Source organism: Chaetodon auriga, chromosome 1, assembly GCF_051107435.1.
Source record: "Chaetodon auriga isolate fChaAug3 chromosome 1, fChaAug3.hap1, whole genome shotgun sequence".
In the NCBI taxonomy this organism is placed as follows: Eukaryota; Metazoa; Chordata; class Actinopteri; order Chaetodontiformes; family Chaetodontidae; genus Chaetodon; species Chaetodon auriga.
The window spans coordinates 25251324-25265772 of NC_135074.1; the positions used below are offsets into that span (position 1 = coordinate 25251324).

Below are 14449 nucleotides of genomic sequence, written 5' to 3' on the forward strand. Positions count from 1 at the left end.
AGAGCTGGACTGACACGTTCGCACTGATTACCATGGTTGCATATGTTCTGTACTCCGCTCTCGCGGGTTTGGCACTTCTGCCATTATGGCTTTACCTTAAAAATTCCTATTTTTTGCAAGATCTCCGTTACGCACTCACTGGAATCCAGATCGCCATTCGAATAGGTCGATTTAAGCGTCAGAAACCGTTTTACAGTATTCTGGACTGTTTCCTGGACAAAGTGGCGAAGCAGCCGCAGAAGAAGTTTGTGCTCTTCGAGGAGAGCTCCTACACCTACAGCCAGGCCGACAAAGAGAGCAACAGGGTGGCCAGAGCGCTGTCCACGCATGTCCACCTGCGGGAGGGGGACACGGTGGCCCTCTTCATGGGCAACGAGCCGCATTTTTTGTGGACATGGCTCGCACTGACCAAGCTGGGCTGCACAGCTTCCCTGCTGAACTGCAACATCCGATCCAAGTCGCTGCTGCACTGCTTCTCCTGCTGTGACGCCAAGGTCCTGGTCGCCGGTGCAGGTGAGCTGCGGAGATGAGGCTGAGACTGACTGTGCATGATGTGATTATCCATTGGATTTCAGGTGTTCTGCATTATTTCGTCTAGTGTTCTATTGGATTAAACGGTAACTATGGATTTTCCAGACCTCCCTCAGTAAGTCATTGATATTGTCTCATAAACCTGCATTTAAATTTTAAGTACCGGCACTCACAGGAGTCTCATGCAGAAATGAAATGATCATTTTCTCAAATAAATTACCAATAATGCTGATCCTGTGTCCTCCTGTGGATATACTACAACTACTTCGAATAATAGTAATAACACTGATGATGATGATGATGATGATGGGAATAAGCTTTTTTGATCAAGTATGTGTGCACATACAAGGAATTTCACTGGTTTAAACATTGCACTCAGTGTACTGGCACAGGAAAAAAAAACAACATACAGCTCAACCAGGACAAAAGACAAAAAGTAAAACAACAACAAAATGCTGATGATCAGGATAAACTTTATTTGTGTTGTACTTTTCGTACAAGAAATGCATTACGTAAGATGGAAAGTCAAACCACTGAGTAATAGTAATTAAATAAAGTTAGAAATAGAGCACATAGAATGCACTAAATCAAATAAAATGCAAACATATAAGAGACGTGCAGCATTGAAAGCTCGTTAGAACCAAAAGTGATGACGTCTGTTAAAATATTCTTCCCTGATGTCAACAGGTAGTGAGCTCCAGAGCTTTGGGGGGCAACTGGCAAAAGCTGCATCCTTGAAAAATCAACCCGTCGGTGCTCCGGTGGACAAACTTTAATAGAGACAGTTTTAGATAACCTCAGATCTGGCTGGGCATACTGCAGTAGTTAAGCCAGAGTTGTTTATTGTCTAGTGTTTGTCGTTGTGTTTAGCCTTAACTGGCTTTATTCCCATGATTCTCCTCCTCTGCGTGGAATGTTGTTGTCTCCTGTTTGTTATCACTGCAGTGACTCCTCTGCCTCTCTCTCTCAGACTTGCGAGGGGCCGTGGAGGAGGTGTTGCCCACCTTGAGGGAGCAGGGCATCCGTGTGTTTCTCCTCGGTGAGGCCTGCGACGTGGAGGGCATTGAAAGCCTCTCTGATAAGATTCAGCAGGCCTCAGACGAGCCTCTGTCCCGTGAGCTGAGGGCCAACGTTAACTTAAAGAGTCCTGCGCTGTACATCTACACCTCAGGAACCACAGGTTGTCCGACCTTCACTACTAATCTGTCTGCATGTTTTTAGTGCGCAGACCTTGAGCGGCAGAAGTAGGACAATAAAAATACGCTACCTCTACTTTTAATAGTGATGTTATCTTTTTTAGGGCTTCCCAAGGCCGCTGTCATTAACCACGAGAGGATGTGGATGGCATCTTTTATTCAGAATGTGGCTGGCGTCCGCTCAGACGATATCATCTACATATACCTGCCTCTATACCACAGCGCTGGCTTTTTGATGGGACTTTGTGGGGCCATAGATAAAGGTGATCTTAAAACATGCTTTTCATGCTGCACTCTGAGTTTGCCAAAGGTTAAACTAACAGGGATATGACCTCAAGTAACAGGCAGCTCTGATTACCACTATTTGTGCTTCAAAGTCCTAATACTCATTAGTTCACAACACTGACTGAGCGCTCAGTGTGAGATGATATTGTTGAAACCTGTGCCTCTTCATTTCTAGGCATCACTGTTGTTTTAAGGAAAAAATTCTCCGCCTCCTCCTTCTGGAATGACTGCAGAAAGTACAATGTGACTGTTATTCAGTACATAGGAGAAATTATGCGCTATCTCTGCAACCCACCAAAGGTAAAACTCAGAATATAATCACGCACTGGATGCTTATATTGCTTTAAAATTATTACCAACAGTGTTGATGAATTTATTAGGAGCCGACAGAGTTTTTCGTGAAATGTGCACGATTGTCTCAGACACGCTGCGTTGTGAAGATAAACCCACCGTGGTGTTTGTTATTCTAGTCTCACCTCTCCTTCGCTCTCCTCTAGAGAGACAATGACAGAGATCATAAAGTCCGATTGGCTCTGGGGAACGGGATAAGGGCCGACACCTGGGCTGACTTCCTGCAGCGCTTTGGGGACATTTGTATCTGTGAATGCTACGGAGCAACAGAAGGAAATATTGGCTTTGTCAACTACACTGGCAAAATTGGAGCTATTGGCAAGGAGCATTTTCTCCACAAGGTAAGATGGGGGGGTGGGGGGGGTGGGGGGTGGGTGATGTTAATTTGTCCCTTATGCAAATGAGTTTTAGTATTTTATTGTTGGATAATATTCAACTGCTTTTTTCAGATGGGATGTCCATATGCCCTCATTAGGTACGACACAGAGAGAGAGGAGCCAGTCAGAGACTCCAGAGGATTTTGTATCAAAGTCCCCAGAGGTGAGCCAGTCTCCTCCAAAAATATGGCTCTTTCTTGTCCTTTTAGCTCATATCCCGTCCTTGCTGCTTGCACCCACAGGAGAGACCGGTTTGTTGGTGGCAAAGATCGGAAAGAGAACGCCTTTCAGTGGTTACGCCAAGAACAAGCAGCAGACAGAGAAGAAGAAGCTGACTGATGTGTTCGTGAAGGGAGACGCCTACTTCAACAGCGGCGACCTTCTAAGGATAGACAGCGAGGGTTTTGTCTACTTCCAGGACCGCATTGGAGACACTTTCAGGTCCCTGGATGAAACACATTGAACTGATTTGACAAACTGAGCAAATAAAGGAGAGAAGGAGCCCTCATCTGGATACACACTGTGTCCGGATGTGTTACCTTATATAGAATCCCTGCAAGCTTTCTCAGCTAAGGCTACGTTAGATTTCATCACTGGATACTAAATAGGACAAAACATTTCCTTGAACTGTATTCAAGGTCATTAAAGGCCTTGACAGAATTACTGCTTTCAGGAATAACAGACACCTTGGTTATTCTTGCTTTCCATATTTGATTCCCTGTAGTTATTCATTGAAACTGTGAATCTTCATGTAACTATGAAGCTGACTATTACAGCTGATTCATGCCTGTTCTGTTTTGTCTACTGTCATAAAACAGGTGGAAAGGAGAAAATGTGGCGACCACAGAGGTGGCCGATCATTTGCTCATGGTGAACTGCATTGAGGAGGCTAATGTCTATGGTGTGAAGGTGCCAGGTAATAATTCTATTCGTTAATAATCAGCAATGATTGAAGACTTATAAAGGGCGCTCTCATAATGGTTATCAGAAAGATGTGTATCTCCAAATATGACATTTCAGTAAAAGCCTAAACCGATATGTGTTTGAGACTGTTTGGGGTTTTTAAAGGTTTCACAAAACCTCTTGGACTTGTTTGACCTTTAACATGGCCATTAATCATTAATCATTAATCACTGTAATCATGAACCATGTGATCCTGCAAATGAAGATAAATATGCAGCCACGAGCAACAACAAAGCAGTTTCAGGCTTGACTTGTCTGTCAGATTTTAAGTTAATCAGACTTACAGTATGAGGCCCATGGCCTTCCCAAACTCTGTTTTTGGGCCTTAATTAGAGCGCCACCATCTGGCCAATTAGGCTCATGTTCTTGGGAGACATCTGTGCCTCAATTTTCCAGTTATTACCGGCACAAACTCAATAGAGTTTGACTCCTTTGAACCCTGAATATTAGAACTGCGAATAATCTGAAACAGGAAAGCATGTATTTAAAATCAATCCTCATATGTTTTGCCATAGTATGAAAGAAATAAAGAGCTGTTTGTACTCACGTCCAGAAGTTAACCCTCTTTTTGCTTTGACCTTACCTGATCAGGACATGAGGGAAGAATTGGAATGGCAGCACTGAAGCTGAAAGACAACATGGACTTTGACAGCAAGGCTGCGTATCAGCACGTCAAAAACTACCTCCCCAGCTATGCAAGGCCGCGCTTCATTCGCATACAGGTAAACAAAGCGCTGCTCAGTTTACCTACAGTGTATATAAAAATCAGGAGTTTGACTGAAAGTGGCCTTGTACCTCTAACTGTCTTTTTTTTTTTGGCAGGATACGCTGTTATTAACTGGTACGTTTAAACAAATGAAGGTGAAGCTGGCAGAGGAGGGCTTCAACCCCGCCGTCATCAAGGACCCTATGTTCTACCTGGAGGAGAATAAGGGCTACGTACCCATGACTCAGCAGATATTCAACTCCATCGCAGAGGGAACAGTCAGGCTCTGAAAGACTTCACTGTTTATTTTTAGACTGTCGACCTCAAATAGTACATTTTTAGGTTTTAGGAGATACAGGATGCCACATAATGATAAATGACCTGCACACTGTACAGCACATTTTATGGCATACTTTGATAGGGAATATGATATTGTGTACTGAAAAGTATCAAGAGATGTAATTTTGTTTGAAATGCTTTTTTCAGTAAAGATTTGTTTTATTGAGAGATGCTCAATTTTCAATGCAACTGCAATACATAAAATATGTGAGCATTTACATTTGTGCATGAGAAGACAGATTGAAAAGAAAGGAAATGGAAGAATACACAAACGTATACAGACACATGCAAATCTAATTGGATACTACTTGGTATTACTAGTAATTAACCTAACCTAACAATTGTATAATAATAATAATAATAAAACATGGAAGAAATAAAAAAGTAAATAAATAGACACTCACATATTCATATACATAAATTAATACACTCACACACACACACAAACACAGACATATAAAAAGATCTGAACTGCTTTTTAGTAAAAAAATAGTTTTAAAAACATGATTGCAAATGAGCAAAGCAATCCCAAATCACTGACACAGCTGGAAGGTGATCTTCAGTTTGCCAGGAGCTGATCGGGCTGATTGGGCGCTAACATGGCGGCTACAGTAGTCAACTGCTTGATTATCAGTAGATGAATTTCTATGAACTACCGTAGAACACTTTCAGGATCATTACACAAGCTCAGTTGCAGTGGCAGTTTCCAGTGGAGAAGGAGCGGGAGCTGTGTTGGCTACAGGCGATGAAGACATACAGTTTGTTCTTCTGCAGGTGGAGGTCAAGTGTTTTTGCGCTGTCTGTGAAACCGTCAGAGGGCAGCACACCTGGTGCCGGCCACACTGCACCCACGGGTTGCAGAAACTGGGCACGCTGTAGAACTTTGTCAGCTTTTTCAGGACCTGCTTACCCAGAAGATTTGAAGGCATCTCCGTGATCGCAATCACAGGATCGGGCCCTGCCGATGGCGTGGGGAGGGCACCTGCAGCATCTTTGAGACCAGGCCTTGTTTCACAGTCGTAGTCAGACATCAGCCCAATGTGAGTGTAAGGCAGAGGCTCGCTGTTGCAGCTAAGAGAGCGCATTGGCTTCCTGGGTTGATTCCAAGCCTTGTCAATCCACAGCTCCACTTCAGCCTTGTCCAGCCTGGAAGCAGCCTCCTCTCTCTCCTCGGACCTGGTGTCTGAGTTGGGTTGTTCAGCTTCCGTCACCTCGCCTTTCCCTGATTTTGGTTGGCCTGCATTGTTCAGAGCCTGCGTCTCAGCCAGAAGAGTGGAAGCCATTTTGGAGATGATGCCCCAGTCTTTAAGGATGTCATCTGCGGTAGTGAACTGTGAGGTCACGGTGAATCGGATGATGCGTTTGGTGTGGATGTCTGCGGGGATGAGGTGCATGGTGCCCGACCGGGTCAGCCTCCTCAGCAGCTCCTGGGTCAAAGCATTTCCTCCCTAGAATAAGAAGATGACATGAAGAATCCAGAAATGTTGCAGGGCCAAAAAACAAAGCATTTTCAACAATATCCGCTCAAAGTTTCAGCTCTTTTTCGTGATCACTGATATTGATCCACCTTTCACCTGTGCTTGATTAAACAGAGGTGAACAATTCTCCAAAAACTCCTCATTCTTATCCTCATTCAAGAGAGCTTTGAACACAGTTTCAGTGGATGAAACAAATTCTTCAAGCTGATCAAACAACGGAGTCAAGGAGCTCACATCTGGAAACAGGTTAGATAACGATGTCAAAGGCAGAACAAAGATAAACGATAAAAGTACTTGACCTTGTTCTGTGACTCACCTTTGAACAAGGTGTGACTGAGAAGCTTATGCAGCTCAACAATGATTAGCCAGTCAAAGACATGTTGCTTAACATGTCACTCAATTTAATATGATTACTTTTCCAGTTCACTGCAGTTCAAATGTCTTTTACATACTTTCAGACAGAAGACCACCAGGCCAAGGTGCCTCTCAGCAGGAACTTCAAAATTTGGGTCACCCCTTATGTGAGACTCCAAGAGCTTTGCCATCTCAATCCCCTGACAAAGACAGAAGGAAAGAACACATAGACTCTGAAACTTAAATGAAATTCTGTGAGTGGTCACATTATTTCCGACAGTAAATATACCTTATGTGAGGTCCCTCATCTGATAATATTCAATGTTTATTCCTAAAACAACTTGCATGAAGAGAACTGAGAGCCACGTACATGTCTGATGTGAGCCTGCAGGTTTTTCAGTCCAAAGGAGCGCATAACAAACCAGAGTTTGAGAGAGCGGAAACGTCTGCTGAGGGGAATCTGCCAGTGCTGAGCGACAGATAAAAGGAGCGTCATTGCATATAATCATTCACTCAAAAAGAAGCAGCTTCAATCATAAAATCATTCAAATTGGTGTAGACATGACAGTCATACCATATAGTCCGTGGCTGCTTGCGAGTTTTCATGTCTGAGGTAAACTGGATCAACAATGAACGTCTGTTGGAGCTTATATTTATCTTTTACCCTGAGAAGACACATGCCACATTCACTTTGGTTTTTAATGTCATAGATAATCCTTTTGTCTTTAGAGGTGAGTTAAGGCTTCAGCGGTCTCACCAGAAAGCTGTGCAGTCAAAATGGACCATCATCCACTTGGCAGGGTTGAAGACAAAAGAGTCAGCGAATTCGATGCCCTCCAGGGACCAGCGGAGCTCCGGGCAGACGTAGGCTGAGCCAGCGTACGCCGCGTCGACGTGGAGCCACATTCCCTCCTCTGCACCTGTGAAAAAAAGAATTCAATACAGGAAATTCTCCTAATGCATCTCAGTGGAAGAGCACAGTGGTTTGACTTCACTGGCAGTGTTCAAGCACATATTACTGGGAGTAAATTTGAAGACGTACAGACTGGTCCCACTTCGGACAGATTGTCGAAGGCGCAAACTCCTGTGGAACCCAGAGTTGCACACAGCTGAACGGGAGAGAAACAAAATCACAGATAAGCTCTTAAATTGAATGTCAGTATTTTATTCTAATAGGCTTTTCGGTAGTTTATTTTAATCTGATAATAAGATACATGCCAGAGTTTCTTTTTGCGTTTTGACCTTACAAATTGCGAATAATTTATTTCTTATATTACCACAGACCATTGAACCTGGGCATGTTTCTATTTCATTTGAATACACACTGAAAGTGAACTTTTAGCTATATGCAGCTCATTTACTTGCCTAAAAGTGCATACATTAGTAGTATTAGCAGTAAAATGCCCCTTGTGCCTGCTATGTTATTATATATGACATTATAAGATTGTTATTACTGATGCATCAGTGTGTGAACATTATACACCATTAGTCTAGTCTGGTTCCTAACTTAGGGGTAGGGCCCCCTCTAAAGAGTCAAAGATAAATCTGAGGGGTTAATAACACAGGAAAGAGGAAAAAATGTTGCGATTCAGATATTTGTATAATACAAATTAAAGCAGAATAACATAAAATGAATGTAGCTCAACATTGTACTTCAAAACTGTACCTGAGTAAATGTGCTTAGTTCCCACCACTGACTATTTGTCTGACAAAGCCTAAAGCAAGAACAACAGAGATGGCTGCAGACGTGAGGTTGTCGGGGAAGCAGTAAGCAATCATGGATGTCAAGTAAATGCAACGCGAATTTCTCTGGCACTGAAGAAATTGTCATTTGAGAGCAGACTTTTACATCTCAGAAGCTGGATTGGTATCATGACCTTGAAAATGAAATAAAGGTTAATGAATGTCCACTGCATATGACTGCCTGCGTCATCCGGCATAATCTGTAAAGATTGTATGTGTGATATGAAGGAAATCACACTCTTATAGTGCAATCCGCTTTGCCTTCAGAAATAATTGTCTGCATTGTGAAACATACTGTACACGACGTGACGTCACTCCACGCTGACATGACTCTTAAAACCTTCACACCCACCCATCCTTCAGTGCCAAATACCCACCATGAAAGGCACCAGTCCCCTCATCCTGTCCTCTTGCACGGCTTGTTTCAAAGTGTCTCCTCTCAGGGACAACTGGTCACCAGTGGGCAGAAACCTGATCTTCACCAGAGAGATCAGACCTGCCTTCTCAACTGAGGAATGAGCCTAGAAAAGCAGTCGAACATCTAATCAGTTTCTCACTTTTTTCCATCTGATTAATAGAAAGTTATTGGGCAACAAGCGGTAACACTGACCTGATCGGAAGCGTAGGCCACCAGTCTTGAATTTAGGACTGAGTCGTCCACGTCCTGGTCGAGCTCGGCCTGCAGCTGCAATATTTTGTCTTTCCTGGCTGCCAGCAGAGCGACCAGCGTACTCTCACTGACGGTGCCCTAACAGGAGAGATAGTAAAGACCCAGTTATCACAGAGACTACAGGTTTTTGGATTTAAAACATATAGATCACGGTGTCGCAAGACCTGCAGTATGCCTCCACCTCTGCTGTCAGGATGGTGATGCAGGAAGAAGGAGGGGAGTCCCAGTGCTTTACATAACCAGTCCAGCACATGAATTTCCAATTCTGTACAAGCTGGGCTGGAGGCCTGTTCACAACCAGCACAGACAGTGGAATTTATATGCATAAGTTCATTTTTGTGATGTTATTGCTGCTTTTTCATGTGAAGAAAAAGTGTTGGTTGTCCTCTTACCCAGGTGAATCCAACACAGTTGATGGCATCAGCCAGCATGTCCCCGAGCATGGAGGGCCACGAGGTGAGGCTGGGGTAGTAGGCATGCATGTGAGGGCTCTGCCAGTGAACCACCTGGGGGAAATAAATGAGAAAATACTCACCACCTTTCCATATTTTCAAATTACCAGCATGATGATGGATAACTGTAGGAACTTACTCCCGGCATGATGACTCTCTCGATGTCGCTGAAGATGCTCTCCCAGTCCTCCGGCTCCGTGGGCGCAGTGTCAGGGAGAAGCTCCTTCAGGTAACCTGGCTTCACATCTGGAATCACCCTCCTCTCCCTGATGGAGCCTAGGTACTGTGTGATGTAGTCCACCAGCTCCTTACCTGATCAGTAACAGACACTGTAACAGCTGGACACAGACAAAATGAGCCAATACAGGGAAAATGGGAATGGTGATTACCTCTGCGATTGTATTCCTCAGCCTGCATTTTGTTTGTGAGACGAGGGCTCTTTGAGTTACTTTGTTGTCTAACAGATGGCTGCAGTGATGCTTTGTGCATTCAGTGGCAGAGATCGCAACGCTATATAGACCCTATTGTGAAGAACACGCCCTTAAAAGGTGACGCATTTGAACCATCAAACAACCTCCACATGCTCCTCTTTCCATCACTGGAAGTGAGGGTCACAATGGTTGACTCCACATTTGTAATAATTATTTACCCTCCTTTGTTGGTAATGATTTATTTATTCACATCTCAGAGACTCTACATGATACTGTATTCAGCACAATATTAACAACACTATCACTCACACTTAACCTGTCAATGATGTGCAATATTCTTGGTGCAATATACATCAGTCTTTCTGCAACCTGGAACAAAAACACTCCATATTGACAGAAGATGCCACAGATGCCATAAAATCGTCAGATTATGACTTCCTATGTATCTGAAATATAGTTTCCATATGATATCTCATCATAGATTTAGAAATATGTGGAATTGATTGTGAAATTATCAAATATGTTGTTGGGATTTTTCGGTAATTTAAAAAATATATTCCATATTTTGCCTGTATAAACTTGAATATGAGAAAATAGGTAATACAGAGTCATATTTTCTGAAAAATTGAACAATAATGATGATCTTAATCTTTATGTATCAGCTTCGAGGAGGTGGTAGGCAGACAGAACCAGACAGTTTCCTCCTGTTTCCAGACATTATGCTAAGCTAACCAGCTGCTGGCTCCAGCTACATATTTACGGTGCTGTGTGGTACAGATATGAAGGTGGTATCAGTCTTCTCATCTAACGCTCCAAAAAAAAAGCAACTAAGCATATGTCAAAACGTCAAACTGTTCCTTTTAATTTGTTGTGTGTAACAATATTTGTACTGGATGATGATTCTTTGCATACAGATAGAAAGGGCAAGTATACTGTAGGGGACAGTCTAAGAAAAGAAACAATGAATGAACACACAATAAAAGGTAATAGGATGATGAGGGCAAACCCGTCTATGTCACAGCTTAATGCTGCCTTTTAAACGCTGACAAAGGCCGGAGCAGCACCTGGACTGTTCACACACTGCGCTGTTTACTGTGCTTTGTGCTCCACATGTGCTCGCTCTCCTCTGGTTCTCTGCGGAAACCAGCGATTGGACGCAAATCTAACCATAATTCAAACACGCTAAGCAAGCACACATCAGTGTTACACCAGAGAGACGATGATGACAGGGAGCAGTTCATTCCACTGATTCAGGGAAACTGATGACGCACCAGAGGATGTTTTTCAGAAGCAGGGATCCTTGTCATTAATGTGAAAACTCCAGATTTCATCAACTTAGATGCTCTTTTCAGGAAGGTCATTTGCTGTTGGTGTATTGTTTATTAACATGTTACTGGTTTTTCTGTGACCTCTAAGATCTCAGGAAAGCCTTGAGGGAATTTCATTACATCTGGCGCAAACTTTCACTTGGACTTAAGTCATTAGAATTTAATGGTAAAAGGTCAAAGGTCACTGTGACCTCACAAAACACATTTTTGGCCATAACTCAAAAATTAATGCGCTAATTATGACAAGATTTCACACAAATATCCCATAGGATAAAATGAAGTGATGACATTTTAATTCCAAATAAATGTCAAAGATCAGTCAAAAACAGTACTGTGTTTCTAACAATAACAGACTTGTGTATATATATTTAAATTGTTATTTTTTATGCTCTTATTTTAGTAGATGTGTCATATTTTAGTAGATGTGTCATATTTTAGTAGATGTGTCATGCACCAATTTCACCAGAAAAAATTCCTTGTATGTGTAAAAGCATTCTTGGCAATAAAGCTTTTTCTGATTTCTGATTTCTGATTCTGATTTCTGATCAACTTCACTGTGACATCAGAGATCAGAGATCTTCTGTGCTGCCGGGTTGAAGATGTGTGTGAAGCACCCACGTTTTACAATGTGTAGCTTCTTGGCAGCAGCATCCATATTTAAAGCATTGTAGTCCACCACAAGCCCGTTGGTCGTGCTGATATTGAGCTTCAGGTGATTGTTGTTGCAATATATTTAAATAAATATCGTAAAACATTACAGACGTTCAGTAGCTTTCTATAGGCAAAGTCCACACAGGACATGTTTGTTGTCCACACACCATGATGCAAAAGTACAATTGATCTTAAACCCACAAGTTCTTTGAATCTGAGCAATAACTGCCACACAGACTTTTGATCCCACTGAAGGCAGGAAGCCCAGGCAGTGATTAGAGTAATGGTGAGTGTGTGGTACAATACCCAAAAATAAGTGTTATATGATATGAAGCAGAGCACACTGTGACTATTGTGCTCCTCGTGTGTCTTTACGTCCGGAAATCTGAACCTGATGAAAGCAGGTTTAAGCATAATTGTGCAATTGAAGCTCGAGCTCTGCCTTGTGACATCAAAGTCTGAGTGCTTCCTGATGGATCCTGTTCTGTTGCTTTTATTGAAAATATCATCGATGACATCGGTCTAGCACAAAGAAAGCCTCGGGCTGGATAACTCCAACGAAAAGACAGAAACAATTCATACAAACAGGATTTGGTCACGTAGTCTGACATGAGCAGAAGCACACTGACTGATGATGAGACTGTCTGAATAAAGGAGAACTAAGCGTGAGTTTAAAAAAGGGCTGAAATCAACAATTATTTTCAGAATCGATCAATTGTTTCTTCTGTAAAGTGTAAAAGAAATCGCTCATCACAATTTCTGAGGCCAGAGTGACGTCTTCAAATTGCTTCTTTTGTCCGACCAACAGTCCAAAACCCAAAGAGTCTTCATTTCTTTCCATAAATAATAAAGAAAAACAACAAATCCTTACATTTAAGATGCTGGACCAGAAATTATATATGAGAAATGACTGAAACAAACAATTGTCAAACTAGTTGGCAATTTTCTTTCAATAACAAATCGATTGATCGACTAATCATTGCAGCCCTGGTCTACAACTGTTGTTTCATGTTGACAGCATTTTGGTGCAAGTGATAATAAACCTTCAGTGGCTTCTAAGCTAAGATTTAGAGTAGATACTGCAGAGTTCGCTGTTGTTTGCACACTGCATACTATATGCTGTAGGCAGGTTTGAACACAGCCTGTGAGTGACAACGGGCCTGTGAAGTACCTGCAGGGCTGATGAGCAAATGAGATGCAGGTGAGTAGGTGGGCGGGGTTGGTTAAGCAACTGCAAAGCAGGTGAGGGAAGTGGGAACAGGTGGGCGAATTGGTGGGGCAGTCCAACTGTGTGAAAAATGACAGTGAAAGGGCCACCACTTATGTGCTCTTGAGCAAGACCTTTTACCTCCAACAGCTCCTGTGGTGCCTCTTTGTGGCCAGCAGATCATACTGATGTGCAGCTTCCTGGTATGACTGTGAGTGTGTGTACAAAAAGGACATTCCTGAAAAATACACCACTGTGCTCTGATTTACTCTTATCTTATTTTATTCACATGCATCCCATTGTTAACTCTTAAAAGCGCCCGTACAAAAATGGTATTAATGTACCAATTTGCTCAGAGAAAAACTTCTGGATAATGTTTAAACCCAATATAAAAAACTTTATTGTTTAAGATATCAAAAAAAAATCATTGCACAATCTAACAGTAACAGCCTGTAAAACAATGATGTGTGTATTCTTTGCCACTTCAGCAAAAACCACAATGTGTTGCATAAGCCAAGCTGTAAAATTACATGTTAGGTTTTTAGACGACATTGACCACAAACACGATTATAGGTCTGCATACATCTTTTCAATTTTAGAAGTTCTTTTATAAGCTTGTATCTATGCTTTGATAAGGACACACTCCGTATATCACTTTATAAGAGTATGCTACCGTACTTCACATGATATTATAAAAAACACTGTTTTATTTATTCATTCTGGCTTGATTTGTATTGGTCAATGTGTCTCACTTTTCTTTGGCCCACTGCACAAGTAAACCAGTGACACATGAGACTGGAGGTGTATGTAGAAGAAGTATGAATGTGGAAGAAGGGGAAGAAACAGAAAGAGCTTCAAGTCCTACTTCATGTTCCCTTTTCTTCCCCCCATCTTGTGTCAGGCTCAACATTTCAGTGTCGGTCAGGCTTTAGTAGACATATCATACACAGTGCAGAGAACAAATTCACATATGATAAACACATGTTATGCATGGAACAGCTGGACAACATACCAGTATCACACTGACACTGTAGACTGTATAGGCCTATGTAAGGCCGTTGTTGTGTGGGAGTACAGGGAAGTGCATAGAAATGGAAAGATTAACAATGGGACTTGTCAGGAATGCATCTGACTGGTTTATGAGCAATGCAAACAATCTGAAGCATGTCATGAGACGTGCCGATCGCGTGCAGGATATGAAGAGGAGAGGGCATTTTCACTGAGCTATAAAAAATTGGGCTGTTGGACCTGAAAGAAAAGGATTTTGTGCATTTTTTAGGGGGCTGGGGGCAATAATGACAAGGTGAGACGGGACCATGAAAGTGGTCAGTGAAGCAGGAAACTCACTCCAGAAGGTGGCAGCACTGCAAAATAACGGATGTCAGCT

General features: G+C 42.3%; 2 protein-coding genes across 3 annotated transcripts; one reads left to right on the plus strand and one right to left on the minus strand.

The window, feature by feature from the left end:
- The first annotated feature begins 16 nt into the window (after nucleotides 1–16).
- Nucleotides 17–4826, plus strand: LOC143325283 (long-chain fatty acid transport protein 2-like). 2 transcript variants are annotated; one of them, XM_076738260.1, is made up of 10 exons: nucleotides 17–513; nucleotides 1502–1711; nucleotides 1832–1990; nucleotides 2188–2312; nucleotides 2510–2704; nucleotides 2813–2903; nucleotides 2983–3181; nucleotides 3559–3656; nucleotides 4295–4425; nucleotides 4526–4826. In XM_076738260.1, the coding sequence occupies exons 1-10, from the start codon at nucleotides 33–35 to the stop codon at nucleotides 4697–4699; spliced, it is 1863 nt and encodes a 620-aa protein (XP_076594375.1). In that variant the 5' UTR covers nucleotides 17–32; the 3' UTR covers nucleotides 4700–4826. The 2 variants fall into 2 exon arrangements, with proteins under 2 accessions (XP_076594375.1, XP_076594382.1); XM_076738267.1 differs by lacking the exon at nucleotides 1832–1990.
- Nucleotides 4827–5435: 609 nt separating this feature from the next.
- hdc (histidine decarboxylase) lies at nucleotides 5436–9862 on the minus strand. The gene is made up of 13 exons (XM_076736778.1): nucleotides 9835–9862; nucleotides 9585–9757; nucleotides 9386–9499; nucleotides 9158–9280; nucleotides 8934–9071; nucleotides 8701–8844; nucleotides 7623–7689; nucleotides 7338–7500; nucleotides 7155–7245; nucleotides 6951–7049; nucleotides 6679–6780; nucleotides 5576–6196; nucleotides 5436–5516 (listed from the first exon to the last, which is right to left on the minus strand). Exons 1-13 carry the CDS (start codon nucleotides 9860–9862, stop codon nucleotides 5436–5438), a joined length of 1944 nt encoding a protein of 647 aa, XP_076592893.1.
- Between the last annotated feature and the right edge of the window lie 4587 nt (nucleotides 9863–14449).

Excerpts from the sequence above, each read along its gene's own strand:
- hdc (XM_076736778.1), bottom strand. The coding sequence starts at position 9,862 with ATGCAGGCTGAGGAATACAATCGCAGAG. Across the intron at positions 9,758-9,834 it reads TGAGGAATACAATCGCAGAG|GTAAGGAGCTGGTGGACTAC; the intron begins GTAATCACCATT and ends GTTACTGATCAG. Across the intron at positions 7,690-8,700 it reads GGGGACTGGTGCCTTTCATG|CTGTGTGCAACTCTGGGTTC; the intron begins GTGGGTATTTGG and ends TCTCCCGTTCAG.
- LOC143325283 (XM_076738260.1), top strand. The coding sequence starts at position 33 with ATGGTTGCATATGTTCTGTACTCCGCTCTCGCGGGTTTGGCACTTCTG. Across the intron at positions 2,705-2,812 it reads AGGAGCATTTTCTCCACAAG|ATGGGATGTCCATATGCCCT; the intron begins GTAAGATGGGGG and ends TGCTTTTTTCAG. Across the intron at positions 3,657-4,294 it reads CTATGGTGTGAAGGTGCCAG|GACATGAGGGAAGAATTGGA; the intron begins GTAATAATTCTA and ends TTACCTGATCAG.